Raw genomic sequence first — 27598 nt, forward strand, 5'->3', positions numbered from 1 at the left:
ACGGCCTCATCCCGAATCCGTACTCCTACCGAGTGAACATCGTGAAGTGAAAAGAGGGCTTCTGCACCCAAATAGTGGGCTAAGATCGAGTTATACAGATAACGGCTTAATATACATTACTTGATTTTAGATATATGGTGAACTGTTTAAGTGTATAAGCCGTTATTCTTAACAAGTGCACTACATAAAGTACAGAGAGCCGTTTGAGATGTCCCCAGAGTGGGCGCTGGACTCGTGATTTCAGAAGGAACTTTTTAAAAGACAGAGATGTCTGGGCTTCTTCGCTTGCCCTGTTGTCACCGCGACCCTGAAATGGAAAAGCGGAAAAGAAGATGATGATGATAATGACTTTTTAAAAGGCAACACGGGTACCAGTAAACAAGGAACGTCCCTGGACGTCCAAAATCCATCTTAATAAGTTAGTTAAGTGGTGACCAATCGATAACGTCAGTGGACGTCCAAAACGCGTTTTTTACAAGTAATTTATTTCGGGACCAATTAATAACGTTAATGGACGTCTTTTCAACTTTCATCTTCAACCTTAAGAGAACGTTGATTAGACGGTAGTCATTACGTTATTTCAACGTTGAATCAACGGTTAATTGTTTACTGGGGTAGCTGTAGTTTACACAGATGAAGAAGGTGAATAATGTTAAATAACAGCAGATCCTACAGATGTGTTGAAAGTAGTTTAGAGAAGCGAATTTAGTTTTCACTCAGACTCGTCTCCTCTTTGGGACAGACCATATTCTCCTCCAGGGTTAGGACTGATATTATAACCTGAACTACCATGAAGAACACCTTGCTGCTGCTGCTGCTGCTTCTCTATCACGGAACGGTCTGTTCAGATATGAACAGCTCATCACATCACACTCCAAACATAGTGATGGTCATGTCTGATGCTTTTGTAAGTTTTTCATAGCCATCTTTTAAAACAACAGACTTTACCGCATAAATCATGAACAATCATTAATAGTTTACAAAACAGCACACAATTATGAGGATGCTGAATATTTTACTAAGTTAAATGCTTAAGGGAGAAGTTTAAATCTAAAGTTTTAGTATAAAAAGACAATTTAAGTTTAATTTCCCTGAAGATAACTTCACTTACATTGAACAGTTCACTCTAAGTAAAAGGCATGTATAATTACTGACTGTAGTCCACCTGTTTCATTGCATACTTTCTTATCCCCATTTCATCCTGCTCTTCAGTGGTCAGGACCACCACAGATCAGGTATGGTTTGGGTGATCATTTTCAGGTCTTTAGTGACACTGACGTGGTGGTGGTGTGTAGTGTGTTGTGCTGGTACCAGTGGATCAGACACAGCACGTGCTCTTTGAGTATTTAAACAGTCTTACAATGTAAGCAGTGAAAAGTAGATTAGTTGCACTGTAAACTACTCAGGAAACAAATAAAATATTTTCTATATGTTTCATTTATGTGTAAATGTTACTGAATTTATGTGACTAGACACTGTTCACAGCTGCAATTTTTTTTTCTTCTTCCTCCCTCCCTGTACTGTCTTTAACAAGGGAGTTTTAGGGCCGCGGCATTGAAAAAACCACACAACCACAGTGTAATTGTGGAATGCAGTGTGTTGCTGAAGTCATACTATGGTATAAATTTCAGGAATAAACACTCAGTCCTCATCAGGGCCAGAGTGTGATTAGTATTTAAACCCTAAATCTGTGCAGAAAAACATTTATTCAGAAGAGGGCATGTAGTTTCACAGGATACAATTAATGATCACAAAATGATCAATTCAGAGTGAGTGGACATCTGAGGTGCTGTATGCATCGCAGTCAGGGGCTGCACTGACGGGGTTTAGTCGTCATGTCGTGTGAATGCGTTTAATAAATAATTCTGTTCACTTCACTGACTGCTTCTTTCACAACTCACTCTAGGCACACAGACTGTGAGTCTGTCTGTCTTTATATTATAATTAATAATAACACTAATATTCTGACTTTATTCTCAGAATTATTCTGACTCTTTTTTTTCAATACTGTGACACTAAAACACTGTCACAGTCTTTAGCATGGCATTTTTTTAAACTGAGTGTATTATTGTTTTAGGATGGGAGGTTAACCTTTTCTCCAGGGAGTAATGTTGTTCAGCTACCGTTTATAAACTTCATGAGGCAAATGGGTGCTGTATTCCTCAACTCATACACCAATTCTCCTATATGTTGTCCTTCAAGGGCAGGTAAAGTTGTACTGTTATGTGAACACAACAAAATATGGTATGTTTACTTATAAGATTAAAGATTCACGTACAAGATTAGATATTTATTAATCCTAAGCGTAACCTTGGACAATGGCAATTAACTATTATATATATTTATATTTTAGTGTCAAACTGGCTAAAATGCTAAAATTCATAATGTAATTTTTACTAAATTTATGCACTAACCATAAATACACATGAATTTGTCCCAGAGCAATCCTGCAGTTCTACGTTAATTTTAGTACGATTGTTTTCAGCTATGTGGAGTGGTCGTTTTGTCCATTTAACTGAGGCCTGGAACAATTACAAATGTCTCACTCCCAATGCCACAACATGGATGGACCAACTAAAAAAGGCAGGGTACCACACCCACAGTATGGGGAAGTTAGACTACACATCCGGAGGCCACACAGTCAGGTGACAGGAATAAATTGCATTAGTCAGTGATATAGTCTGTTTAGTTCTGTAAGTACTGCACATGTAATATTAATAGTGTTTTGCTTTTAGATGCCAGACTATTATTGGTTGACCTTCTTTTCATTATCAGGGTGGTGTTTTTTTTTAAGCTTTATGAACAAGGTAGATAAGACAAGATGCTATAGCAATGGCACTTTCTGAAGAAGGCAGAGGAAGAAAAATAAAATAATGCCATGGTGGCTTATCATACATTGGAGTTCATGCTGTTAATGTACACTGATTTGATACAGAACATCTATAACTTGTTTTATTGCTTTTGAACTGACAATTTAAAAAATAATATTGTTATCAGAAGCCACCAGATGAAATTATGTATTTAATTAAAAACTGAGTTTGTGATTAGCCAGGATACTGTAGGGCTAACTTATCGCTGTCTTGTTGAAAGTGTTTTGTGTTTGAATATGACACTTTGTTGTGGGAATTTGAGTGGAGTATGGTAATGATCCATCATGTAATTCTCTGTAAACTCTATGATCTAGTAATCGTGTGGAGGCGTGGACCAGAGAGGTGCCATTTCTTCTTAGGCAGGAGGGCCGTCCGGTGACAGACTTGGTTGGTGATGCTTCTACAGTTAGAGTCATGTCCAAAGACTGGAACACTACAGATAGAGCCGTGGAGTGGATCAGAAAGAGTGCTGCAGCTCTTTCACAGCCATTTGCCCTGTACTTGGGACTGAATCTACCACATCCTTACCGCACAGAATCCCTGGGCCCAACAGCTGGAGGGTCCACCTTCCGCACATCCCCCTACTGGCTCAAAAAGGCAAGTTACTTCACACTGCTCCAACAATGGAATCTTAGAATTCAGTATTCACAATTAAACAAAAATAATCTAAATGAGAAAAGAAGAGCTGATGCAAAGATTCAAAGTACAATTGTGCATTATGGGCAAAATATATTGTATTGGTACACAATTAGATTCATCCTCATTCATTCGTTGTCTGTGACCGCTTATCCAGTTCAGGGTCGCGGTGGGTCTAGAGCCTACCTGAAATCATTGGGCACAAGGCGGGAATACACCCTGGAGGGGGCGCCAGTCCTTCACAGGGCAACACAGACACACACACACCTACGGACACTTTTGAGTCGCCAATCCACCTACCAACGTGTGTTTTTGGACTGTGGGAGGAAACCCACGCGGACACGGGGAGAACACACCAACTCCTCACAGACAGTCACCCGGACCGGGAATCGAACCCACAACCTCCAGGCCCCTGGAGCTGTGTGACTGCAACACTACCTGCTGCTCCACCGTGCCGCCCATATATTAAATTTTAATATATTAAAGTTTTAATATATTAAAGTATCTCAATCTAAGTGTGCCCTGTCCAGGGTGTGTTCCTGCCTTGCACCCAGTGATTCCGGGTAGGCTCCGGACCCACCGTGACCCTAAACTGGATAAGCGGTTACAGATAATGAATGAATGAATGAATTTAATATATGAAAAACCACAAAGGACTCTTACAAAACATCAAATTGGTTATGGGGCACTTTTGCATATAACAGATATCATTAATGTCATAATTCTATCTGTATTGCATTATTATTATTATTATTATTATTATTATAAGACATATTGTTGTAATGTTCACATAATTTTACTTCTTAAAAGGTCTCCTTAGAGCAAGTTTCGGTGCCAAAGTGGTTGCCATTTTCAAAAATGCACCCTGTTGATTTTTATTCTACCTTCACCAAAAACTGCAGTGGCAACTTCTCTGAGCAGGAGATTAAAGACATCCGAGCCTTTTATTACGCTATGTGTGCCGAAACAGATGGCATGCTTGGTAAGTGGACACATTACCATTATCATATTTCCTGTATATTTCCTGGGCTTTTGTTATAGTTTTACTGGCTCAAATTTTATATAGACTCATTCTGTTACAGGGGAAATAATTGCTGTTCTTAGAGATACCGGCTTATTGAACTCCACTGTGCTGCTGTTCACATCTGATCATGGTGATCTGGCCATGGAACACAGACAGTTCTATAAGATGTCCATGTTTGAGGGCAGCTCCCATGTCCCCTTAATTTTGATGGGTCCAGGAGTTAAGACTGGCCTTGAGATTACTTTACCAGTCTCTCTTGTAGACATATATCCTTCAATGCTGGGTATGTTCTTTCATTTTCATTGTTATTTACTGTTATGATTTATACATCAATACTTGATATAATTATAGTAGAAGATAAAATTAATTTGACCCCAGATGATGTTCAGCCAATATATTTTGAGTGCTTGTAGTGAAATTAAGAGTTAACAATTCTGAATACAAAGTTAATATCTGAAAATATCTTGTGATTAATAATCAAATTTTCTGATGTATAGACAATTGCCTACATTTCTATTTTTGACTTAAACATCCCTTTAAATACTGTTCATGTTTATGGCATTATTTTAAAAAATGGTTATCGTGTCTTGGAAGTGCCTCCATTCCATTGTATGTTTTTCCTTGCTGACACAAATAAAAATGTATTAAAAACACAAATATGTTACAAAGAAATGTGCTGTACATACAAACCATCTGCATGTTATTCTATATTACAAACCTGTGTGTCATATTTGTTAGATATTGCAGGTATCCAAAAACAAGATGGCCTCAGTGGTCACTCTCTGATTCCTGTGGTCTCACAGGGTGGTCAGAAGATCACTCACCCTGGCTGGGTACTCAGTGAATACCATGGCTGCAATGCCAATGCCTCAACTTACATGCTTAGGATGGGCCAATGGAAGTACATCACCTATTCAGATGGCTTGAGTTTCCCTCCACAACTATTTGGTGAGCTGTCAGTAGTGTTCATACTCATTTAGCTCTGGTCTCAGAGGGCTTTAGACCTACACAGTTTAGTGATTTCCCTGTTCAAACCCAATTTAACTCAGCACTTAGTTAGCCAGGTTTACAGTGTGTGAATGGTGACTATTTCAACCAAGAATTCTTACACACTTGTAGTCAAATTACCATGATTTTCTTTGGTCAGTGATAATGCTGACAAATAACTTCCATGTGTTAAATTTTAGTCAAATTTATATTGTATATTACTGTAAGGATTATAGCAAGGATAAAAGTAACAAGTTTAATTCCATTCTTAGTATTTGTATTTATGCATTTACACTTTTTGATATAGGTCTTGGAAATATGGTATGTGTTTGTAAGGAGGGACCTGTCAAAAATCATCAAGTAAACATGAATTATGAACACTGGTCCCAAAAAAAATGTAAAGCCTCAGGGAAGACCTCAGGGAAATAAAAAATGTAGTATATGGGCACTCTAATATCTGGCTTGTTAAATTTGTCATCTTATTTTAAAATCACTGATACAAATGGAACTTCATATACACCTTTATAACTACTACAGCTACTAATGCTCGTTTAACTCCGCCTTCTCAGATTTGTCAAAGGATAAAGCCGAGCTACACAACATGGCCTCTGGTTCCCCCACTGTGTGTCAGCAACTGGATAAACTCCTGCGGTCTGTAGTGGACTATCCCACTGTCTCCAGAGCTGTCCAGCACTACAACAAACAGCAGTTTCTGGCATGGAAGCAGAGTCTTGGGAACAATTACACACAGATCATTGCCAACCTACGCTGGCACATCGACTGGAAAAAGAATGAAAAGTATAACGAGAAAGCTATTGAAGAATGGCTTACAGGTTTAAAATGACAAAAAGAAAAAAGTTTCAAAGCCTGTTGCAAGAAATATGAATGTTGTTCCTGCTTCCACTAGGTATTTAAATAAATTTGTGACTCTTAGAAACAGACTGAATCATAAATGATATAGGAAATTTGATTAGTGCTTGTAAAATATTATTTTAATAATAATATATTAAGCTTAAACTTAAATTAAAAAACTATGTAAATTCTGACAAACTCTGTACAACTATACATTATATTTTAATACTAACATCTCAAACCAATTGTAAAGCAATGTTTTGTAAGCATTTTTTTTTTTTTTTTGTAATAGTGTTCAATGAGCCAGCTAACTAAAGCCCAAGCTTGTCCTGGAACAGAGCTGAGGGTAATTGAACAGTTCTCAATTTTGGATTTAAGTTAGCTGGCAAACTGAGAAATCCTTCTTTGTGGAATACCCACTCTGGATCTACTGTCTCTGTAAACACTTCCGTTGGATTTCACACCAAACTTATCAGAATAACTTTATTTAATAATGAAAAAGCACGAGACGTAGCCTTTAAACGGTGTTCAAAACGCCATAGTTAAAATGTCCCTGTTTCGGCTCTAATTTGCGTTGTGCAGTTATGTTTTGGTGTTTACCTGCATAGCCGTAAGGGGGCGACAAAAAAATCAAAACTTTTTCCTCATGTAGTAAGTAGAATAAACAGCAACGCACCTAGTCGGAGTTCTGTTGGAATACGACAAACACGAGCCGAGTAGAAATGTGGAGCGAGCCAGTTCTGGTCTGAAGAGTTAACATGAGTGTAAAACCTCTTCAGGTGGAGGTGCCGACGGTTAGTTCGCTGTGTTTTTGGAGTTTGTGGTGTTCAGGATTGAGCGACACAGCAGGACTCTGAGAGGAAAACATTCGTTAACTCTTTTTGGACTGGGTATACTTTATTCAGTATCCCTGAAGCTAGTTAAATATTTCAGAGGGTTTGCTACTTTTGTTAGTTTGCATAGCGGCAGGCGAATATAAACGCAACCACAGTAGCGGGAAAAAGTACTGTCTTCAGTTATTCAGAAAGTTCTGTAGAAATGTACGTACGTTAGCTTGAACACTGAAGGAAAAGGCAGTAAACGAAAGTCTGAAGTGTCGGTTTGACTAATGTCTTATCAGAGTTCGTATTCATCGAGTTCAGAAGAAGACGTGGACCCTGAATCCGAACAAACGGACGAGCTTGGTGGGACCCTCAGCAAGGTAAATAAACAAAGCAAGCCCCCTCGTTGCTTCTGCTAGAGATTTTAGCCTAATAACCTGGTCAAAGTCAAAATGACCCAGTTCAACATTAGTTTCTGCTCATAAACTTTCAGAGATAAAGCTTCGGAAATAAATGATCTCTTTTCGTTAAACGTGCATATAAAAACTCCATTAATCAGGGTGCCATATTTGTGTGGCATTCAAACATAAAAGAAAGAAAGGTAAAGACCATTTTAAACAGTAGCTCAGAGGCTTTCACAGCAGCCTATGGAATATGTTTCCTGCTAAATTTCATAAAATATTAGTAAAACCTATCTACAGAACTTGGAACATTGTTGTCTCAACGCGAACACTATTTAATCATACAAGTATGTAATATATTTTATTATTCACAAGTTACGCATAAAAACGTTTAACATATATTTTATCCTTTCCATTCATTAGAACTATTGTACTTCAGCGTTCACTCACCCCTGGTCCTGTTCTGTCGGGTTATGTAGATGTACTAATTAAAGGGAAGTAAGAAGAACATTTTTTGGAATATATATCACTATTTTGAAGTTGCCACTCTATTACTCGCATTTTCATATGAAAGTAACAATTTATTAAATAGTATATATTAAGTAAATAATTAAAATATCTCCTGTCCTCGCGTGATTAGCATGGATGCTAGCTAATTAGCGATAATCAATTTTTTTAAGGTCCCTCTCAGCTCATCAACGTTAAGCCACTAACTTCTCTCTGTTGATCAAAATTACATATGACGTTATTTACAAAGAAAAAATCCCTTCATTTCAACTCTGTTCCTTTGTCTTCATTTAGATTGTCAGGATCTATTTGGCGCAATTGGTTCCTTAGTTTGTGATGTCAGAAACCATGTCTGTCTGAATTCACCTGGTTTAGAATGTCTTTGGAACACTCCAGTTTAAAAACAAAAATTAAATTAATTACGTAATGATAAAACCATTCTTTGTCTTATAAGCCATTATTAATAAATACATTTCATATGAATACTATTACCGATACGTTCTTATCATTATTTAGCTAAATGATAAATAAAGAAGGCCTTTTATCTTTTATGTATCCCAAGTGCAGTGTTATGTATGATGTTTCTGTTGCTTTATTTGCAGTGGACCAACTACATTCATGGGTGGCAGGATCGTTGGGTTGTGCTGAAGAACAGCACTTTGAGCTACTACAAGTCACGAGATGAGAGGGAGTACGGATGTCGAGGGTCTCTCTGTCTCAGCAAGGCTGTTATCACCGTAGGTCCAGATTTAATTTTAATTATTTCAAAACCAGTGGCTATGGAAATTGCCTGTAAATCCAAACCTGGTTCACTAAACACATAACTGGATTATTGCAGGTGGGTCTTTCCCAAGAGGGGAAAACATTGTCTCAAATACTACCCTGTGTGTATAGCATTTTTCTACTGTTTGTAAACCGAGTTTCTTGCATGTTAGTGTTACTTGTATCCTTTTGTACCTGACTATTTATTTGACTAAAAAGATCTTGAAAATATGCATGTAATAACCCCTTTCTATTTTATATAGCAAAAGCTTACATGAAAATACTTTGCAGTGTTGTGTTAATTTACTAATAATGTTATCCACAGTCAGCAGCCATACTTTTCTGACATGTCACGTTTCTGTGACCCGTTTATTTGAGCTGTATGAGAGAAATAGCGAGAGCAGGCATGAAAGGAGGGAATGTGTTACAGTCTTGTTTGAACAAGCACAGCTTGCTGCTTCTTGATAAAACCTCAAAAGGTTTAAGTCCATACCCTGCTCTTTTGTTGTGCTGTCTGAAGTATGCGGAAAAATTGTTGAATAGCAGACACGTTGAACAGAATGATATTGGTTAGCTCAAGGTAGATTGCCTGCATGTAGTGTATAAAAGAAATAGATGTAGAACTAGAGTAAATAGAGTTTTTCTTGGATTGTTTAAATGAAATTATTCAAGGCAACAAATTTAGTAGATGGAGTAAAATTAATACATGTTTTCAATCAAGACAGCTGTTTCTGTGGTAGCATTGTTCTGTTTAAGAATTATCTTCAACTAGGTAACAAACCAGAACATGCACATGCTGAGAGGAAAACAGCTGAGTGCACACAAATGTGAAGTTTTATTGAGTCTGTGTGGTCCTTCCTCACAACTTTGCTCAGATTAATGAGAAATACTTTGAATTACTACAGTCAGAAGTCAAGAGCAGTTTACATGGAAGAATTCGGTCAAGGCCTTTGTAAGACCATATCAGGCAATTGGTAAACAACACCACAGTGGCATACTGTTTATGTCTAGGTGATGAACTCCAGCACCTTGGACTCGAAATGTGGTAATGACTGAGGTTAAAGTGCAAACTGCCAGCTTGAGGGTGTGTGTATACAAATGAAGAAACATTGTAGGATTTACAGCCTGTTTGATGCAGCCCTAGAGTTAATTTCAGATGTAATATTTGCATCTGGACTCAATTGCTGTTATGTTTCCACCAAAACTGACGGTACTGGTTAAAGTAAATGTAATAGCTTGCATAAATGTATTATTTTTGAGCTACTTCTAGAATAAAACATGGCATCCAGAATCCTGAACACCTGCCATCAACTCGTTGAACTGTTCTATTTAAGAGATTGTTCCCCTATTGAAAAATTCAGCCTAATAAGTTTGTCTTGCTCTAGAACACCTGATCCAGCTAAGCTGACTCATCTGATGAATGGCTAAGGAACAGGACAACACCTCTACAGAAATGATCCTAAAAGTGAAAAGTTATTCATAGTCCAATACGTATTGGGAGAAGAATTTGAAAGGTCCAAATGTGTGGAATAATCATCATAATAGAGTTGGGGAAACAATGGTTTAGCTAATGAAGTATTAATGTAGCATGTTAGTCTAAATAGTATCCTAAATTACTTATTTTTTTTTTTATTTTTTTATTCCACAGCCCCATGAGTTTGATGAATGTCGCTTTGACATCACTGTGAATGACAGTGTTTGGTACCTAAGGGCTGAAGATCCTGACCTTCGGCAGCAGTGGATTGATAATATTGAGACTCACAAGGTAAATTTTGTAGTTTGCCTGTCTTCTCAAATGCTTTGAGACGTCACTGTGGCCCTGTTAGGGTGGAAGAACCTGATTCTGCATTCTAGTGAGGGCAAATTACTGTTGCACAATGAAACTGGAAGTACCTGTTGGAATTTTCATGACATACTACCATTAGCTTTGGGATTATTATACAATATATATGATTATATTCAAATGATTCAATGTAAAAAATATTTTATAAGTTAATTGTTTATGTTATTTATTTACTTCTTTTCAATACAAATGGATAATAATTTCCATGTTAGCTTTGGCTTAATATGGATCTTGTAAAATCTGATATTTCTTAATCACTGTATTTTTTAAAGTCTTCTAGCAGGATGTGTCTTTAGCTGCTTTCAGTTCAGAGATAGGTTTCTGAGGGAGTGTCTCCAGGAATTTAGCTGTTGTTATCCCACTCACACTACGAATAGGGCTAAACTCAGAGGAAGGCGTGTGGGGCTGTGGTTTCAACACACAGCTGCTCACATGTTTGGATCCAGATTTTTTTTTTTTTTTGGTGTGTGTGTGTGTCTTTGTGCACACGCACTTGGGTGGGAGAGTGTTTGTAGGGTTGCCTTGGATAGACATAGGCCTGGATTTGCGCAATAGCTTTGCTAATAAAACATACATGCTGTCTGTTAGTGTTACATTTTCAGTGTAATATGGTTTACATTTAGTTTAATACGGTGTAAAAGGGCTTTCCATTATAAGCAGTTTTGATCCTGTTAAGATTTCTCTTATGAGTAAGAGGACATAAGATTACATTAGCAGAGATTGAGAGGGCTTTTATCCTGCTCATTATAGTGTGTGTGTACTGAGTGAGGTGAGACAGAATGATTTGACAGCAATCAGGATGTTTCTAGGAAACAATGCACAGGAAAATATTCTGTTGTAGAATAACTCAGCAGCGCCATCAACTGGTGGCAAGAGATTTTCTGATTGTTAAAGTGCCAGTCAAAGTAGTTGTTTTTATTACTATCAGTTATATTAAAGTAGTAATTCACCAGGTATTAGGTTAGACAATAAAACAGGAATGTGACAGAAGAGTCATGAACTATGCAGGGTTTTGTAAGAATCCACAGTACATTTCTAGGAAAACTTTGTAAATCTACAGGGATTAGTGTCAAGGAAAAAGCATTTTAATATTAGATTTTTCATAGTGCTTGTTGTTTTATTATACAAGTTCATTAAATGTACATGTGGCCATCAAAATACTTAAGCAAAAGGAAAAAACAGTGAATTATTTACTGGATGCTTTCAGTTCACTGTTTGGAAAACCTTCACAATATTACAATTTTACTAAAAGAAATCCTTAAATCAGTTATAGACAAATTGTGTAGTTTAGTATTAGCTGTTTTTCAAGCTTACCAAATGTCTGTTATCTGTTTTATGCTTTCTGATTTCTACTTTGCTCCTGTCATTCAATTTGAGGCTTGCTGGTCTATTTTTGACAAATCAGTAAGCTGCATTGATTGATTTATCACATTAGTTTTTAGTTGTTGTTTTCCTAGAACATGTTGATATGGTCTTTTTTTTTTTTTTTAGCTGAAAATAGTTTGAGTGCTTTAGAGAAGTGATATACTAGGGTAGTTTATCTAAGAATAGAGTTAGAGCTTATTTCAGTTTTTAGAAAATTCAATAATTACAAAATTAAATACTTTTTAATTAGAAGACAAATGAAAGTACGTATAATAAAACAAAATAATACTAGTAACTGAAAAGGTGTGGGCTGAAACTTCGACTTATTTTCCCTATCCTTTTTAACTAGTATCCTTTTTTTTTTTTTTTTTTGCAAGTTTTGTTCTTAACGTCATGTTCACAAAAAGAAAAACATCATAATTTATAAGCTTATAAAAAATAATTTCTTATCTTTATAAGTGTCTGCTATGTTATTTTTAAACATTATTGGAAGTATTAAATGGGTAAGAATTATTGTCCAATTAATGAAAATAATTTTTAATCATTATGCATATAATTTTGGGTCGTTGATCACATTTAACAAGGTTTTGTGTTAAACACTTTATTTTAAAAGTTTGTAGAAACATAACAATGAATAACACTCATTACATTAATACAGTAAAAGTGTGCCCCATGAGGACACTGACAAGCGCAGCTTGAATAATCTCCAAAGTGAACCATGCATAACAGGAAATAAGGACACCCATTTTTCCTTTTTTAAGATTGAACTTTTATTAAAATATTATAAAATATTTTTTTAGATTACTCATATATTACTCATTTATTATTTTTTTTTTACTCAACATCTGTCAGGTTTCTAGTTGGGCCCATTTCTTCTCCCTTGTTCATTCTTTATTTTTTTTTTCATGTGTGTTTGTTCTTTTTGGCTTTGTGCCTCTTGCCATTCAACCATCCACTCTACTCTGTAGCAATAGGCTTTTAAAAATGAAAACATTATGTAAAGCAGAGCTTTTCTAAACAAAAGTTCACTGTAAAGTGGGCACTGCCCTGCAGGTTGCTATTGTTTGTTGCTAGCCTTGGATTGTACTGCTGAAAAGAGTGTGGGCGATTCAGTCAGGAGAGGATGGGCTTTTATTTTCTCCTAGCATTTAGCCATACACATGAATAATGCATGAGCGTTTTCCGTCTGAAGGGGTACATGCAGCATTTCGCTTCAAGCAAATGAACTCACGGTCAGGAAGAAAGGGAGTGGTCCTTCTTTGAAATGCTCCCTTTTTGTAACCCCCCTCCAGATGTAGCTGCTTGGTGTGATCCACGACTAGATTTAGTTGGTGTAGTCCATGCATCTGTCTGCTTAAATGTAATGTGATAAAGCCAGGAAGAGAGAAAGGAATACATACATTCTGCCTGGCGCTGAGGAAATAACCATTGACACTCAACTGGTTCTCTTCTCTTCTCTCTCTCTCTCTCTCTCTCTCTCTCTCTCTCTCTCTCTCTCCCTCCCTCTCCCTCTCTCTCTCCCTCTCCCTCTCTCTCCCTCTACTTCTCCCTCTCTCTCCACACACTTCTTGGTTTGCATTCTGCTGCGGTAGGGATAGAGGCTAATAATCAATGTAAGCAAGACGTTCCTTTTTTAGTTTTCCTGTTTTTTAGTCTTATCTGCCTACTCTGTATCTGACTTTAATCTTTTCCTCTCTGTCAGTCTGTCAGTACCTTTCACTATTATCTCCTCGTTCTGTGTTGTCTGTTTTTTTTTTTATTTATTTCTTCTCTCCTTTTTCTCTGTTCTTTTCACTCTCTCTCTCCCTCTTTCTTTCACTCTCTCTCACACACTCTCATCCCACTCCCTCCTCATGCTTTACAGGCCCACCCATAAAGCTCTTAGCTCATACCATACCAGAGGAAGCTGCACTTTTACAGGTTCAGCCACTTTTATTTGTTCTTCTCTGTCATTGCATTTTCTGTTTATTTTAAATTCTTAAATGAGATAGGAGCATCATTTGCCTTCTTTCTTTAATTCTTCATCATGTGCTAGTGAAATGTCTACAGCAACACCGGGAGTGTCTGGAGAGCACTGAGGGGCCATGCTCCGCTCAGCCGGACATGACTGTAGCAGATCCCTCTTCTGCTTTGGCTGCTGGAATGGACGAATGGTGGGATTTCACCTGATGGCATGTTAGCTTGCATGCTGCTTTACTTTATTTATGTCACATTCATTACCATAATTGGTTAAGAATATTTGCTGCTGTCTTGGTGTTGTGTTCTGGATTTTGTTACATGTTTTTGGTATATTTTTAAATAGGCTTACACTCTATATGAAAAATAATCTCCCTTATTGTTATTTATAATATTTTATATGGTGCTTGTATTCATATAGCCGTTGATGGCTTTGCCAGTACACACATTTCTGAAAGGAAAAAATTACATTGATCAAGATTAGCATTCAAAAAGTGTCAGATAAATTTATTAGGTCTTACAAACACAGTAAAAGGATCAAATGAAGGCTATTTTAGAATGTGAGAATGGTTTTCTCATCAAATAATGATTTACAGATAATATTTTTAATAGTCAATAATGTTGTGCATCCTTATATTGTTGCATGCAACAAAATACAGTTAAAATGTTAGCATTTGTACAGCTACATGACTGCTATATCAGCTTTTTATGACAATTAATATAAAATGTGTAATTAACTGAGCTTACTGGAGGTTTATAGCTTTAAGAACATTTATACCACTTTACAAATGCTTAACTATGAACATACATAAATTTTTGGCAGAGGCTTAAATTTTTATATAGACACTTTTCAGCTGTGTATGTGTCATACCGCCTCATAAACAGTGCTCTAGATTGCTTATATTGATGACAGATTTGAAAGAATTTAAAAAATTATAATACTACGTTCATCCATTTTAAAAATGATAGCATACTTGCATGGATATATCTTATCACAAGTACATTTACTTGTTCATCTTCTTCCACAAACATGACAGTGAATGAGGTCAGATTAGCATGTTTGTTAAACTACACATCTTCCTCCACTGTTGAGGCTGTACTTGTCTTGTTAAACTTACACAGTTGGTTTTCTATGATAGCTTTATTTACTTTAATTTTAGTGATTTTTACCATTATTCATTAATAACATTTTATCACATTAACATAACAATAGACAGTATACATGACTGCAAACTGATTTTATTTGGTGCATGCTGATACACTAATCTAGCTACTTTAAAATACATTTGCCCAGTTTGTTAGTTTGTATGCCATATTCATGTTTACAGAATTATGAAATTAGGTGGTGGTGTTATTATTATTATTATTATTAGTAGTAGTAGTATTAGCAACTGAGGGAAATAAACAAAAAACGTTTATTAGCTGATATATATCTCCTTTGACTGTTTGCTTACATTCTGTATCAGTGCTGTTTTTCCAGTGTTTTTTTTTTTTTCTCGTAGCCATGTTGTGCCCCATCTAATCCCTCGTTGGCTATTAGTTAAACCACTTTAGATAATGAAAACCCTTAGAAACCTCAGTGTTAGTGGTTATATAACACCCTGAGGTGCTGATTGGAGGAGTCTCTGATTTCAGTTTGTTTCAAAGGAATGTGTGATATGTCTATATATTCTTTAATATGATTTATACTTATGCATGTAAAAAAAAGTAGTGTCAACAGCAGTTGCATTTTTAACACCTCAGGAACATCATGGGATCTGTAGAAATATTATTTATGGACAATGAAATGGTTGTCACCTCAGCCAATATATAAGGCTGGAGTTTTAATATGTTGGAGTGTAGAGATGATTTAAAGACTGTTGCATTTGAAAAATGTGCATTGAAAAAGCTGTAGACCATATTTTATTTATTTATCTGGGCTATGACCCAATTCAACAATTAACAAATTCAACAAAGATCAGGGCTATGAACTAATTCTCTTAACAATTGAGTTGTGCTCATGTTATTGTCCATCTTAACAGCCACATTGTTTTAGGCATTCTGTAACTGTCTGAACATGTATGATAAGTACAACAAGGCACAATTTGAAACGTAATGACCATAATTTAGGTCTAATTTAAGTCTTTCCACTTGCTACCCTTTTACTCCTTTCAACATAAACTAACTTTTCCACGTAAAGAACATCTGTTTGTTTCTCTGTTGGTACAGAACAGGTGTTGAGTCTCTCCTTGTTATCCATAGCATGTTATAAAGCCTGCTTTATGCATTACATAATTTACACCAATCAGCCCTATCATTAAGACCACCTCCTTGTTTTTTGATTCACTGTCCATTTTCTTATTGGTCTAGGACCTCACATGCCCTGCATACTTTTTTTGCGCCCTTTCCCCCCTTTCTTCAATGATCAGAACGCCCCCAGGATCACAGTAGAGCATTTTTGCTGCACTGAAGTTACACTGATGTGGTGGTGGTGTTGTGGTAGTGTGTGCTGCGCTGGTTCAAGTGGATCAGACAGCAGTGCTACTGTAATTTTTAAACCTGTCATGGTCAGTCACATCGTGTCACGTATACTGTATATACTCTGTGGTGTTCCTGAATACTGAAGAACCGGAGCAAATTTACAAATCGGCTACCGACTAGAATTGTAGAAAGTGCATCTATAAAGTTAGTAGACAGTGAGTGTGGAAACAAGGTTGTAATAAAGTAATGGCTGATGTTGTTATGGTGTATTTTGTGATGTACATTTATATACATTCCTTAGTTGATAATACTGTAGGTTTTTTTATTTTCATAGGGAGTTCTATTCCTTTGTGCACACAGGCAGAGTCTGGCTATGGTTCTGAGAGCAGTCTACGACATCATGGCTCTATGTTGTCCCTCACCTCTGCAACCAGTGGCCTTTCAGCTACATCCACATCCTCCTTCAAGGTAAAAAGAACTACTCAAGATCAGGATTGCTTGCTTCTAGCAAAGATGCTTGCTGCAGCAGTAACAATGTAAAGACGGAGAACGAAAATCAAGCCTGCAACCTACTTGTAATTGTAATTTGTTGAAAGATAAATTGTATACTGCTGGTGACTATGCAGAAAGGTCACAGTCTACGGGAGAAGCTGGCAGAGATGGAGACCTTCCGGGACATATTGTGCAGACAAGTGGACACATTGCAGAAATATTTCGACAACTGTGCAAGTGGAGACTACAGAGATGAATACCACAGGGATAAAGGTGAAAAGTTAGAATGTATTTTTCAGAGTAATCCTGATCTAAACTGTTAAAATTAATTTTGGAAGTGTAATTGGAATTCAAAAAGATTCCAATAGAGAGGGCAAAATAAATAGTGACTGAAATATCACATTCACTCCTGGAAAAGAATCAATGGGAAAATTCATTCAGCTATTGCACAATAAGCGTTTTCATTCATTATCTACACTCCTTTGTCAGAAGCAGGAAACTAAATAAATGTTTTTAAGAATTTTATCCGTTTGTCAAAACATTAGTAAACTTATGTCTTCATAAGTATCTACTGAACAGCCTGATGAAACTGCTTAATAACCATATCATTTAAGTCCAATTTTTTAGTTAATTTAAAAATGTAAATCCATTGTTCAGGTGCTCACACCATATTTATTTGTTGTTTACCATGCAGAAGTAGAGGATGACGAGGAAGATTTTTCCACCTCAAAACCAGATGGAGACTATCTGCTCAATAGCAACAGTAGCAAAGAAAAGTGTGAGTATAAGTGTATGTTCTTTGCAAATATGGTTTATTTTGAACAAAGGTATTTAAGGATATTTGTCAACAAACACAAAGTAATAAAATTGTTTTCTACAACAGCAGTTAACTGGTGGTTCCCTGCTTAAATATCTTGCTTGTGTTCATTTCTGTCTGTCATACATTGTTGATATTAGTCAGGTTGCCAGCAGTAAAGTAGGATTTGCAAAAAGCCTTTTAATATTTCAGGCACTTTGAAGCTGAGTGGGTTTTCTAGAGCTATCAGTAATATTAGTCAGTGTTAGAGATGTCTGCATTAGCTATAAAAACTAGCTTGTGAGTTAAGTATTTTACTGGTATTAGAGATTAGAGTTGCCATATTTTCAGCTATAATTTTGTAGTCTCTAAGCTAAAAGTAAGTTGTCTCTACCTGTGTGAGCTGTATGAGCATTCTGAGCCCAAGAAGTTTAATTTGGGGTGTACTTCCCTTTTCTGTCAATCATTTAGTATTCCCAGTGGCCAATTCCAGAGGACCCACTGGCATTGATTTCAAGGGTGAAGCCATTACTTTTAAAGCCACTACTGCAGGGATCTTGTCCACACTCTCCCACTGCATAGAGCTTATGGTCAAGCGTGAGGAAACCTGGCAAAAGCGACTGGATAAAGTAAGTTGAAACAATATCTATGTCACTATTTTATGCCTTTAACAAGTGTTAAGAGATTACATTACATCAGAATAAAATCAGACTGCACTCATGAATATCTTTGTAATCCAGCAAGTTTTGTGGCCTTAACATAAGTAACTGATATATCAAAGTACTTTTATTGGTGGTGTATTGGTACCTTTTTACACTGTTGCATTTACTCAAACCATTGCATAACTCTATTTAAATAAAACTTAATGAAGATAACAAACTGTCAGGAATTAGTTTCTTTTTGGTGTGTAGAACTTACTTGAATTTTTAACTTCTTACCCCTAATGACACATTCAGCAGATCATTATGACTTTCACACACTTGTGACATTTAAGTGGCAGAATTGAACAGCAGAAAAGTACCCATGAGCAACTTAAAAAGAAGGTTATAGTAAATATAGTGGTGTCAATTGATTAAAAATGTTTTATCAGGTTCATCACAACACTCTCTGATGAATCAAATTTTCAAATCAAATTTATTTGTATAGCGCTTTTTACAACTGATGTTGTCACAAAGCAGCTTCACAGATTTCTGGTAAGACAAAGATTTTTTTAATTAATCATCAAAAGGGAGATGGAAGGGAGATAAATGTGTAGAGTAGTATGCAATACAAATTGATTAAAGGAAACTGCCCTTTTTAATTTATTGTAACATCTCAGTGTAACAGTATTTTTATGATCTTTGAATTAAAATCTCACAATTTGTTCAGTATAAGTTTCAAGGAGAGAGTTAACTTCAAACAGGATGAAGCTAGGAATTGAATAAATTGCAGCACACAGCTCAGTCAGTGAAACATCTCCATGTTCCAACTTCAACAACTTTATAAGACATAACTTTGTGGATTAAGCAAGGCACGAGAAATAAATGTGCCAAACCTTTCGCAGCAGCTGTCTATGCTTACTCACTCACTCACTCACTCACTCTTTTGTGCAAGTTATGAGATTAAATCCATATATCAGCATAAAAATAATCTACCTTCAGACAACAGTAGTGATGCTGTGCATATATCGCTTAATAAAACAGCTATTAGGCCACTGTGCTCTGTAAAAACAAGTGAATTGTGAGAGGAAGTGGCCAAATTTGGTAAAGTGGAAAACTTCAATTAAAAAAAAGAATTAAGGCATTTCTCTATTAATCGCACACATTTCAGCATTAACTTTGACCACAATTTGAACACATTTTAACAGAAATTATGAGGGCTTTAATTTATGGCTTAACTCTCAGTAGATATGTTCACTGCTCAAGCAGTACCAAGCTTGCTAGTATCCAGAACGAGAAGCTGCATTCTGTGGAAGTGGTGCTAATTTGACCTCAAGCACTTCTTCTCAGAGACGTGTTATACTTTGCCACCACCTTACTGCAAAAACTCACCCAACAAGTTTTCCTTATACAGTCAAGCCCAGAAGCACCTGAAGGCAGGAAGTGCTTAAATTCTATTTCGTTCTGAGCATGCACAAGGTTAAGGAGTGTGTCTCTATCAGTATTTTGGATCAGAGAAAATAGACCTTCTTGAAGATAAACTGCTGTATTCTCACATCTGGCTCACCAGCTTTTGTGGATGCTTGCGAGTGGATTTAAGATGATGACCAGTTTGCGCCATGTTTCTGCAATGAATAGCTGGACATTTTGGGTTGCTGAATCTCTTGGGTCAACCACACAGAACTGGATACCTGTATGTACTCAGAGCAACATCTACACTGTAGGTGATATCTGACTTACCTGCCTGGAAGGTATATGGTTCTAAATTTGGGCTGGTTATGTCTGTATTTTGATGAGATATGAGGAATCTCATGTTTAACATGTTTAAATAGGCTTTGGACCATGTATTTTCTGTACCACTATATTGCAATACCCACATTCCATGATTAGTGTAATTTTGATTTTCATACATGGTTGTGAACATTATATCTATTATATATTAGCCATACATTAGGGGATTGGCTGCTGCCAATTGTTCAGTTTTTAGTCTTTTATTGTATTTTTGCACATTTTGGTGTTCAAATACTACAAATTGTTTTGAAAATTCATAAAAATTATGCTATAAAAGAATAAAACAGATTCCTTACTGAAAATGGTTTATTGTGTAAGCTTTGCTTTGGTGTTATAAAAAAGAATATAGAATAACATAAGGAAAAAACAAGCTGTGTGTCATTTATGGCTTTGAATATCTGTACTATAGCATGGATTTTCATTAACTTTAATTAATGCGCAATTAAAAACCACCTAATAACTTTGATATATTCAGAAAATATCATAAAAAAAAATCATAAGCGTATCATCAGCATAATCATTATGGCTCAGGGACAGTTTGGGCATTATTTTTATTACTGTATGCACATTTGCAATATGTTATATTTGTGCTTTTCTCTTTGGATGCTTGGATGTGCACAAGGGGAAACTAGCACTTTCTATTCTGCCATAATACTGTTTCGTGGAGTTGTATGGCTTCATGTGGCACGCCTTCATGAGTCATTTACAAAAGGGGTGTTTAATATTTGTATGATATTTTCTTCTAAAGCAATCAAATGTGAAGGTCTTCCACGAGGATCGGCTCATATACTTTTTGTAAATGTGTGTTGAAACTTTGTACCTTAAACAATAAATGAGAAAGATTCAAATGGTCTTCTGAGATCAACTTGCTCCCCTAGTTCTCTGTTTTTTGTTTTTTTTTTCTGTGCAACCTGTTTGCAGCCTTTGGGATACAGGCCCCACCTTGTCCTGAATTAAGAACTGGGTTTATGTGTGCATTGGGATTTACCCTGGTTCATTGTCTTTAATATATGACTGAAAATACAACTGCTGGAGCAAAGGGTTCTGTCTGAATTTTTCTACAGACATTTTGCTGTGCCCTTGTGTTTTCTGTAGTTTCAAATAAAGTTGATTTGAGAAAAATGCATAGTAAATATTTTTTACTATGCACTGTACTTACTATTCCAATAATTTGTCTGATGTGACAAAACTAAAAGAGACATTTGTTGTTAGGAAATGGAACGGAGAAGAAGAGCAGAAGAAGCCTATAAATCAGCGTTATCAGATCTGAAGAAAAAATCACACTATGGAGGACCAGATTATGAAGTAAGTTGTGCTTACGGCTAATGTCAGTGTTCAGTAAACTGCCACCATATTTGTGTGGTAGTGCAGCTGCAAGAAATCATTTTTTAGTAGAAATACTATGTTAAAATGTTTCATTTATGACTTTCAGGAAGGACCCAATAGTCTCATTAATGAAGATGAATTTTTTGATGCTGTTGAAGCAGCCCTGGATAGACAAGACAAGATAGAGGAGGAGGTGAGCCTGAGGAGGTGTTAAATGTGGCTTGGAATTAAAATGGTTATATTAACCCATACTTGACGGCTTTAACCAAACCTATGTTAATTATATAAGGCCTTGCCTTGGGTGTGCCTGCTACAGTTACTGCTGTATTTGCTCAGTGTCAAAGGTCAGCACCAATTTAAATTTCCTACCATAAACTTACCTTCAGGGTTTGTTTTTTTTTTCTTCTTTTTTCCATTGTTGACATTACCAGAAAAAAATGGCTTCTTTAAGGACACTAGACACCAGGTGACATCATATTTCTTTTAGCCATTAATGAAAAGGAGCAATCAGTCATTTTCTCCCGTGATGAAGTGGAGACACATGGTGGCTAACAGACTTTTGGTTCACAATTCCTCAGAGAAACTTTGATGTTTTGATGATGTTTTTTCTTTGTGTGTTTAATGCTGTTTAGACTGTAATGGTACTGTAATGTGGTTATTAGTGTCTCAGCAGAGTGAATTATTTTGGTTGCTCACTTTCTAAATTAAGGACTCTTATTATTCTAGTCTGAGAAATGCAGGAGCCCTCGACCAATTACATTCAGCCCAGATGCCTTCTGCTCCATCAGTGCCCAGAGATACTCCACCAAGGTACAATCACTATGAGTTGACAGATAAGTGCCATATAGATTATTAGTATTATAGTTTAATAACCAATGGTTCCTAGTTAATGAAAGATAAAGTTCAACCCAAAAAAAATTTTTTTTCCCCCCAGAGTGTTTTTGGCCTCTCATGTTTAAGATGTGTATATATAGGATATGTGACTGAAATCAACTGGAAAATAGCATTTACTCAATTAAATTATTGCAATCAATTTGAATAATTGTGATTTATTATGCATTTAAGCAATAACTGTAACAAGACAACACATGTACATATGCACATTTACTCGTTTGCTGGTTATTAATTTTTGTATTAACTGGAAGAGTATGCTTTCTCGTTTATAGCATTCTTACTGAGAAATACTGAGACTTTCTATTTTTCTGTTTCTGACTAGATACATGGTGACAGCTCTTAGTCTTTTAAGACTAAGAGTGATTGTACTCTGCTTGATACCTTTATATCCTCCCCCTTCTCTGTTTTTCCTTCTCTCTTTGTGTCTCTTGAGTTCAGCCTCATAGCCATGCATCTTCCCTGTCCTCTCTCGACTTAGTCAGTGCCTCTGATGATGTGCACAGATTCAGTGCTGAGGTATAGTGCTTTGTCTCTGCTTTAGCCTGCGATAAACTGTTTAATTACCTATATCCACCGCTTTCTCTGCTTCTTTTACATCAACATGAGGTAATATCTAAGAGAAGTCTGTATTAATTTGGAGTTAACAAAAGGTGCTGCCTCTGTTTACATTTAGAAAAGTAAACAAGATCATTTTTCTTAAGTTCTGCTTCAGCTTCAGGTGCAATCAATGTGTCAGAACTCTCCAAGAGGACCACTTCCTAGGAATATCATTAAGCCTCCTATCGTTAACACTGTTAATATCGCTAACAGCTGACTTAATTAAAAAAGTTATATATATATATATATATATTTTTTTTCTTTCTAATCCATTTTGGAAAATTACTTGAAGCTTTGCACCTGACAAGACAATTCTATTTACGCAATATGCAATTCATGTTGTGCTGGTTTGCATGCACAAAGCAGTTCTTGTGTAGGAGACTGACTTGTGTTCCTGTTTGATTTTATACAGTTGGAGGAGATGGTGCATAGCCACATGACCTATTCCTTACAGGATGTGGGTGGGGATGCTAACTGGCAGCTTATCACCGAGGAGGGAGAGATGAAGGTGGGTCAGTTCAGTGGGTTTGATTTTGACTGTTTATATTCCTTTAAATCACAAAGAAGCTTGGACATGAATTTGAAAGATGCTTGATGAGCTCTGGCAGGTATTGTTTGTTATAAATCACACTCAGCCTTTTGAGTTTGTTTTTTGATTGATTTCACAGCCCACTGGAAGCATACCCCATTATGTCAGTATTGTAACTGTGGAAGTGTAACCATTTATGAATAATCTGTCTGTGGGTGACATGCTTAATTTTTGACTGTGCCACCAGATGGCACAGGCAAACTAGATTTTTTTGCTTTGTCAAATTGCTCAAATATAAACAGCTGAAATCTTTAAGCAAATATCTGCTTACAATATCTGATAAAAAGCAAATAATTATATGATGCAGCTATCATCATACATCCTTACATGACATATACACAATCATTTTATGTCAAATAACACATACCTAGATAAACATCAAAATTAACATCCTATATTGACTAAAGGATCTTGTGTGATGGTGTCGTAGAAGGCTTAAGTAATTCAGTTGTTCATTATGTCAGTTTCTGTAATGGTGCGAGCTGCACATTTTGTGTTATTCAGGTGTATAGGAGAGAAGTTGAGGAGAATGGTGTTGTGTTGGACCCTCTCAAAGCCACTCATGCGGTTAAAGGTGTCACAGGTCATGAGGTCTGTCATTACTTTTGGGACACAGCCTATCGGAACGACTGGGAGAGTGAGTTTTTCACACTTGATCTTCTTTCACACAGTTAAAATAGTTATCGTTGCCAGGTGCATCCTATTTCCAATTAAATTTTTATCTTTCCCTTTCTCTCAGCTACTGTTGAACACTTTAATGTGGTAGAGACATTATCAGAAAAGGCAGTGATTATTTACCAGACTCATAAGGTACAGTTGAAAATGTCATAACTGTATCTGATCTTTTTACCGTCAGATGTGTTTTAATATTCTCTGCTTATTCTAGTCTAAATCTATCTTCCTCTTAATGCTGTTGTAGAGGGTATGGCCTGCTTCACAAAGGGACGTACTTTATCTGTCAGTCATCCGCAAAATTCTTTCCTCCAATGAGAATGAGCCAGATACATGGTTGGTGTGTAACTTCTCTGTCGACCATGACGGTTATCCAGTAAGTGACCATTTTTTATGCTTCTGTGTTTCTTATATGTAAACGTTAAATTTGTAAGAGTGCTGCCCAAGCAGCCAAATTCGGAATTTAAATTTTTTTTTAATAGTGCAAACTATTTGTTTTTTATTATTATTTATTTATTTTTTTATTATTTTTTTTTTTTTACTTTTCAGCCCACTAACCGATGTATCCGTGCAAAAATCAATGTGGCTATGATCTGTCAGACATTAGTCAGCCCACCAGAGGGCAACAAAGAGATCAGCAGAGACAATATCATCTGCAAAATCACGTATGTTGCCAATGGTGAGTAGTGTTGAATCTATTGTGACAGTGGCTCTCTTCCCTAAAATTTATGGTGTATTTCAGCGTCACTATATTAATAAAGTTTATTCCACTCCCAGTTAATCCAGGTGGATGGGCACCAGCATCAGTGTTGAGGACAGTGGCTAGACGAGAGTATCCTAAATTCTTGAGGCGTTTCACATCATATGTTCAGGAGAAAACGAGGTGCAGTGCGGTCCTCTTTTAAAACAGGTGAGCAACCTGTTAAATCAAATTTTATATTTCATCCTTGATTTATACAGTTGCAATTTTAAATGCTTAACAACTTGCCTTCTAGCATTCCACGGCAGAATTTTCACTTAACTTTAACTACATGCACTTTCACTAAACCACAGCTGGCCTGCAAAAAGCCTCCAGCAGCTCACTTGTTTGAGAGTCTGCTGTAGCTGTCTAACTGTGAATAAACCAATATAAATGCCCTGTTATTACTTGGAATAAAATATTTTTACTTAAGGTTTTCTTTCTTCTGTAAAGTTACTATGGGAGATGCATGTTTTTTTCCCAGCCATATAATCTACAAAATAATGCAAAATTGCCCCAATAAATAGAACATCAGGAGCAGAGGATCAGTAGTCTGTCAGTTTAACGCAGACAGTACTTGGTCCATTAAAATATGCCAGAATACAATTAGGATGCCTGTAATTAAAATGTTCCATTTGCAAATGTGGGCAAATAGTTTATTTTATATAACCATAATTATATATGAAAATGCTAACTATTAATTTTGGAATAATAGAATTCATGGAATAAATTTGAATGCAATGTTGATAATGTTTTATTAACAGATATTATATTTCATGCAACTTACAACCTGAAACTTTAGTTTAGAAAATATATTGTAGATGTTTACCCATAGCCTTGCTCCCAATGATTCCAGTTAGGCTCTGGACCCACCGCGACCCTGAACTGGATAATCAGTTACAGATAATGAATGAATGAATGAATGTTTACCTATAGAAAGGTAAACAAAAGAAGAGTCAGTTAGGTACATGAAGAATTATGGCATAGTAGTTAAAGATAAAAATTGAGAAGTAAAAGGAATTTTTAGTAAAATTGAGCAAAAGTAATACCAGTCTACCTAATCAACAGTGCTGCTAAATTGCTAATTTAGTTAACAAGGTGTACATGTTCTTTTAGGTTGTCTTCACTGCGGATTCTGCCAACTTCCATTAAACACATCTGATTAAGAGGCCTAGTCCATCCCTAAAGAGTCCAAATCACAATGCTGTGTGTTAAATGCTCAAGAGGTCCAAAAAACTACCCCCCCCCACCCCTTCTTGAAGTGTTTACTTATGGTTTTGTAAATAGTTTGTATTACTTTTCCTGACACATTGTTTAACTATTGTCTTTATGCTAAATAAACACTATAAACTTGAACTGCTTTAATGCAAATCCTTCTCAGATTATTTTTTTATACCTCATTGTGATGTTGTTATTCTGCTTTGATGAAAAGAGAAGGTAAATAGCTTTAACTTAAATTCATTTTGTTTTCTACGTCTCCTAATGTGTTCATAGTATTGTCAGAAGGTTTGTACTAAGAAATACTAAGAAAAATGTGGATTGGCACTGTAAAGTGTTCACTGATTTTTGCACATTCTATGGATTTTGTTTAAAACATAAATATATTTTCATGTCTTCCTGGGATCTATAGTGATAATTTGTCAAATGTATACATATCTTTATTTAATAAGATCTGTTTAAAATAATTTTACAAATGTTTGTCATAGCCTGTGTATGAATTTTGAGTTCACGTTATCATACTGCTTAATTTTGTTTAATCACACAGACTGAAATGTGCACTAAAAACATTGTTTTACAATCAAATAACAAGTTTATAAACAGTTTGTGCATTATCCAGAAGTTCAGCACTTTTAATGGTACTTCTGTAAGGGATCAAACCGCTACAGGTTATTATTCCTGTTGACTTTAAGATTTCAAAATATCTTTTGAAGAATGTCATTTTTAAATATGCAGCAAACAAATATTCAAAAATATTTTGATTTATGTTTTTTTTTTTTTTTTCTTACTTCTCTATATAGTACTTGAAATAATTAAATGAGGATCTGGATAAAAAAAAAAAAAAGTTCTCAGTTTGTGTTGATTTACATTACTTGCCTAACACCTCAAACAGCTCTTTAGTTTGAAACCTTTTAAAAACATAAACGTGTTAGACCTATAAATATAGTTCTGATGATACGTTGATAAATTTGGCACTCAGGTCATGTCAACACGGCCTTTTATCAATAGATTCCATGTGCGGGAGATAATGATGGTGCCATATTGGAGATTAGGGCTGGCGAAGAGTGACACGGTTAACCCAGATTAACCTGTGTGTGTGTGTGTATAAAGTACTCTCAGTCCTTTTTACAGGTCTGGCTGGATCCTCTGTGAGTCTCAGCCAATCATCTGACTATGCACTGGTCAGATGTGATGCAAAGTGTTGTGATTGGTTGATGCACACTCTGGTGAGGCCAGAGTGTGCTGACGTTTCCACAGGACGACTCCTCAGACATGTAACCAATTTAACACACACAGGAATGGCCTCGGTATTCTCAGATGTAGACTGCTTCCTAAAAGACCGCACTTTGTTAGAAGGAAGCT

At 36.1% G+C, this 27598-nt stretch overlaps 2 protein-coding genes across 4 annotated transcripts; both read left to right on the forward strand.

The window, feature by feature from the left end:
• The first annotated feature begins 269 nt into the window (after nt 1-269).
• On the forward strand, nt 270-6474 carry arsk (arylsulfatase family, member K). 2 transcript variants are annotated; one of them, XM_066658139.1, is made up of 9 exons: nt 270-642; nt 743-907; nt 2078-2207; nt 2486-2645; nt 3185-3467; nt 4317-4488; nt 4589-4813; nt 5269-5478; nt 6087-6474. In XM_066658139.1, exons 2-9 carry the CDS (start codon nt 791-793, stop codon nt 6359-6361), a joined length of 1572 nt encoding a protein of 523 aa, XP_066514236.1. In that variant the 5' UTR covers nt 270-642; nt 743-790; the 3' UTR covers nt 6362-6474. The 2 variants fall into 2 exon arrangements, with proteins under 2 accessions (XP_066514236.1, XP_066514237.1); XM_066658140.1 differs by lacking the exon at nt 270-642 and having other exon boundaries at nt 733-907.
• Nucleotides 6475-7020: 546 nt separating this feature from the next.
• On the forward strand, nt 7021-27041 carry cert1a (ceramide transporter 1a). Of its 2 annotated transcripts, XM_066656168.1 has the most exons (19): nt 7021-7163; nt 7490-7570; nt 8701-8835; nt 10509-10625; nt 16845-16952; nt 17111-17249; nt 17671-17754; nt 18244-18401; nt 21414-21506; nt 21634-21720; nt 22254-22337; nt 22860-22937; nt 23431-23526; nt 24112-24244; nt 24347-24417; nt 24527-24655; nt 24829-24958; nt 25057-25189; nt 26135-27041. In XM_066656168.1, the coding sequence occupies exons 1-18, from the start codon at nt 7128-7130 to the stop codon at nt 25182-25184; spliced, it is 1887 nt and encodes a 628-aa protein (XP_066512265.1). In that variant the 5' UTR covers nt 7021-7127; the 3' UTR covers nt 25185-25189; nt 26135-27041. The 2 variants fall into 2 exon arrangements, with proteins under 2 accessions (XP_066512265.1, XP_066512266.1); XM_066656169.1 differs by lacking the exon at nt 22860-22937 and having other exon boundaries at nt 26135-27039.
• The last annotated feature ends 557 nt before the right edge of the window (nt 27042-27598 follow it).

This window comes from Hoplias malabaricus, chromosome Y (genome assembly GCF_029633855.1).
Source record: "Hoplias malabaricus isolate fHopMal1 chromosome Y, fHopMal1.hap1, whole genome shotgun sequence".
Taxonomy (NCBI): domain Eukaryota; kingdom Metazoa; phylum Chordata; class Actinopteri; order Characiformes; family Erythrinidae; genus Hoplias; species Hoplias malabaricus.

Bases quoted from the DNA above. Each gene is read 5' to 3' on its own strand.
- arsk (XM_066658139.1), top strand. From the start codon at position 791: ATGAAGAACACCTTGCTGCTGCTGCTGCTGCTTCTCTATCACGGAACG. The intron at 908-2,077 runs GTAAGTTTTTCA...TTATTGTTTTAG, and splicing joins TGGTCATGTCTGATGCTTTT to GATGGGAGGTTAACCTTTTC. The intron at 2,646-3,184 runs GTGACAGGAATA...TCTATGATCTAG, and splicing joins TCCGGAGGCCACACAGTCAG to TAATCGTGTGGAGGCGTGGA.
- cert1a (XM_066656168.1), top strand. From the start codon at position 7,128: ATGAGTGTAAAACCTCTTCAGGTGGAGGTGCCGACG. The intron at 23,527-24,111 runs GTGGGTCAGTTC...TGTGTTATTCAG, and splicing joins CCGAGGAGGGAGAGATGAAG to GTGTATAGGAGAGAAGTTGA. The intron at 24,656-24,828 runs GTAAGTGACCAT...TTTACTTTTCAG, and splicing joins TCGACCATGACGGTTATCCA to CCCACTAACCGATGTATCCG.